The 3242-nt window shown below is 41.4% G+C and overlaps 1 protein-coding gene across 1 annotated transcript in view; it reads left to right on the top strand.

Moving 5' to 3' along the window:
- ITIH5 (inter-alpha-trypsin inhibitor heavy chain family member 5) overlaps positions 1–3242 on the top strand; it is a 59591-nt gene that overhangs the window by 11812 nt on the left and 44537 nt on the right. Inside the window, 1 exon segment of the mRNA XM_025043395.1 lies at positions 3218–3241. Within this exon segment, the coding sequence (XP_024899163.1) occupies positions 3218–3241 (24 nt within the window).

Genomic DNA, 3242 nt, shown 5'->3' with positions numbered 1-3242 from the left:
GCCCTACCTTCCCCCCCCCCCCCCGAAAGTCCAGGATTAAGAGAAGCATGTGTATCTATCTATCTATCTATCTATCTATCTATCTATCTATCTATAGATATATATCCTTGTATCTTCCTATGTTGCTTTACAGTTTGCCACTTTCTTCCCAACGGGGTCCTAGGACCTTGAGAGAAGTAACCATATGTAATGTTTCCTCCTAATCAGTCATAGAACTTAGTTTAATGTAGTACTTAATAAATACTAGTTTATTACCATTTCTTTTTCTTGGGATATATATTTTTCTTTAATTGTTCAAGATTCAGAAAACCCACTTCAATTCCACAGATGTTTTTGCGGTTCGCTCCATGCTGAGAGCTACGGGTTAAAAAAAAAAAAAAAAAAAAAAAAGAATAATTCTTGGTCCCTGTTCTCTGTGTGTTTGCAATCTAGCAGAGGCGGGGATGAGGGTCGTTGAGGGGCGTGGGGGGCAGATTTGGACATAATCGATTTTCGTAGCCTGTGGCCTGAGAATGCTTTACCAGGAAAGGGGAAGCCAGGACATGCAGGGGACAGCAGGGGCCCCAGGGGAAAACAGTCACCGGGCAGAAGCAATAAAACTAAAATAGTTTCTTAAAACTTTCCTCGGCCTGTCTCTTGGGCCCATAAACTTTGCTTCCTATCCTTGATGTAATAGTGTGGAAAATTCTACTGTGTCCATGATCTTAATTTAAGGCAAAAGAAGATGCCATAGTATAAATTTCAGCATGTTGTCCGTTGTCGTCTATTTTTCACTTGACTTTAAGTTCAATGAAATTATCATTGATAATCACGAATAAGAATGAATCCATGTGACACCAAAAATAGTCTGAAGTATACCAAGTGAAGAAGATTTTTAATTATTTTAAAAACAGGACTGGATAAGGACTATTGCTGAAGGAGGTATGTTATTTGGGATGCTGTGCAGCTAGTGCTCTTTAAGATGTAAACTTGAAAAGATTTTTTTCCTGTTAGTGCTCCACGTTTCTGTAAGCTAAGCGACAGAGTGATAACAATTCTTGGACAATGTCGGAATATGACAGCAGCGCAGAATGAGTCCAGCTTAACGTCTTGAGTGTTGACAGTTTAATGGCTCACAGCTTCACAGGTAACTTTCAAATCAGCAACAAAGACTGAATTGTATTTAGCAGGCCTTTGGAGTTCTGTGTTTTATTGGCAGATCGCAGTGGAAAGTCTTCAGTGGCCGGACTGCCTGTGAAATCCTTTCACGGAGGAGGCAGGATAGGAAGTCAGAGACCCCGGGTTCCCATGCTGGCCTGTCACCTCCTACCATATGGCCTAGGGCAGGCACACAGCATGGCCCACGTTGGTATAGTGAGGGGATTGGACCTGCGAGTCTCTTACGCTTGATATTTTGACTTTATAATTTGCACTGTAACTCCAGTAGATTCCAAGGCTGTTTCTAACATGCAAAAGTCTGGTTCACAACACGAGACGAATAAAACATGTAGAGAGATCAGAAATAGCGTAGAGTTTGAAATAAATCGTGACCTGGCCCTGGAGTCCCAGGACACCACTTCCGGTGGCTTCTGCAGGTGAAACAAGTCACTAAGGCCCCGGTTCAGAGGGAAATGGATTCAGCTCCAGCTCTCCATAGCAGGGGAAGCAAAGAATTTGTAGCCATTAAAAAAAAAGCATTTTTTTTTCCTTTCAATTTCTTTTGTGACTGTAGTAAAGTACACATAACATAAGATTCACCTTGACATTTTGAAGTGTACAGGTCAGTGCTATTAAGGACATTCAGGCTGTCAAGCGTCCATTGCCGCCACCCATCTCCAGAACTGTCGTCATCTTGCAAAACCGAAACTCTGTCCCCATTAAACAATAACTTCTTCCCCCCATCCCCCAGCCCCTGGAAACCACCATTCTGCTTTCTGTCTCTATGAATTTGATTACGAACGTCAGATAAGTGGACTCATCCAGTGTTTGTCCTTTCGTGACTGACTTTTTTCGTAATGTTCTCATGGTTGCATGTGTCACCATCTCCTTTTTTAAGTCTAAATAATAATACGTTTTACGTATCTATCATATTCTGTTTGTCCGTTCAGTCATTGAGGGACATCGGAGTTACTTCCACATTTTAGCTATTGTGAAAAATGCTGCTGTGAGTATAAATGTACAAATTGTGGCCATTTTTAATGTGGTAGAACAGAGGACATCTATGAGCGAAGTGAGGAAAATTCCAGTAAAAGCAGCGAAGATGGCTCCTCGCTCTCAGCCTCAGCGTCATTGGGAGGGCCCAGCACCCGGCAGGATGGGACTGGGTCTGACGTAAGTGGCGGCCACCGTTAGCGCCAGGAGCGCCCGGTCGTGAGGGAATGTGGCCCCCCTCTGTTTCAAGAGCAGTGGGCGTTATGGATTTTTACGTGAACTTGCCCAATTTTTAAGTGTCACCACCTAAACCTAAAAAAATTTTAAAAGATTGTGCAAATCAAATAGAAAAATGTATGGGCTCTATTATTCAAGATCTCTTCCCAAAACACACCAACCAATAAAGGTACATAAACGACCGATATGAAGGACTTACCTGTTTAAATGGTGTAGACCAGGGATCAGGAGACGTCTTCTTAAAGGGGCAGGTACTGCTCTTCACGGAGGCTTTTAGGATAAAATTAATTGGCATCGACTTTCCTTTTTCCTTTGGGGTTCTAATTCCCCCAAAATACTTTCTGGAGCTCAGTATTGATTCCGATCTGTCAATAATATGATTGACAGATCGTGAGAAAGCTCAGAGTACCTCGTCTCTAAGTGGATATTGAAATTAATTTGAAATTCTGAGACTTTCTTGAGGTGTGCTCTGACTTTTGATCATTTAGGTGATCCTACAACTGTGATCCGAAAGTTTATGACAGAAAAGTGTTGTGCGCTTCACATGCTTTACTTCTGAAAAGAATAGTTTCATTCATTAAACTATTTAAGCGACGCATATTCTCTGTTCCGTTGGAAATCTTCACCGTTCGTTTATTTGTTAAAGTTAGGTTAAAAGATTTGCTTCTGCGTTATAAACAGTTGTGAATTACAGTTGTTTTATAAGTGGAGGGAGTAAAAAGTGGGAAAATCAGGAAAGACGAAGATTATTTCTCTGATAGAAAAAAAAAATAACTCGCACCTACCGCCAAAGTGGTTGAATCATGCTTTCATGCATCAGTGAAAGTACCGTGTGTTTTATTTCCGACAGAAAACCAAACCCTTGATGACAGAGT

The sequence above is a fragment of the Pteropus alecto genome, unplaced genomic scaffold (genome assembly GCF_000325575.1).
Source record: "Pteropus alecto unplaced genomic scaffold, ASM32557v1 scaffold11, whole genome shotgun sequence".
In the NCBI taxonomy this organism is placed as follows: Eukaryota; Metazoa; Chordata; class Mammalia; order Chiroptera; family Pteropodidae; genus Pteropus; species Pteropus alecto.
Note: the sequence above shows the minus strand (reverse complement) of the source record. Positions and strands in the feature narration are given on the sequence as shown.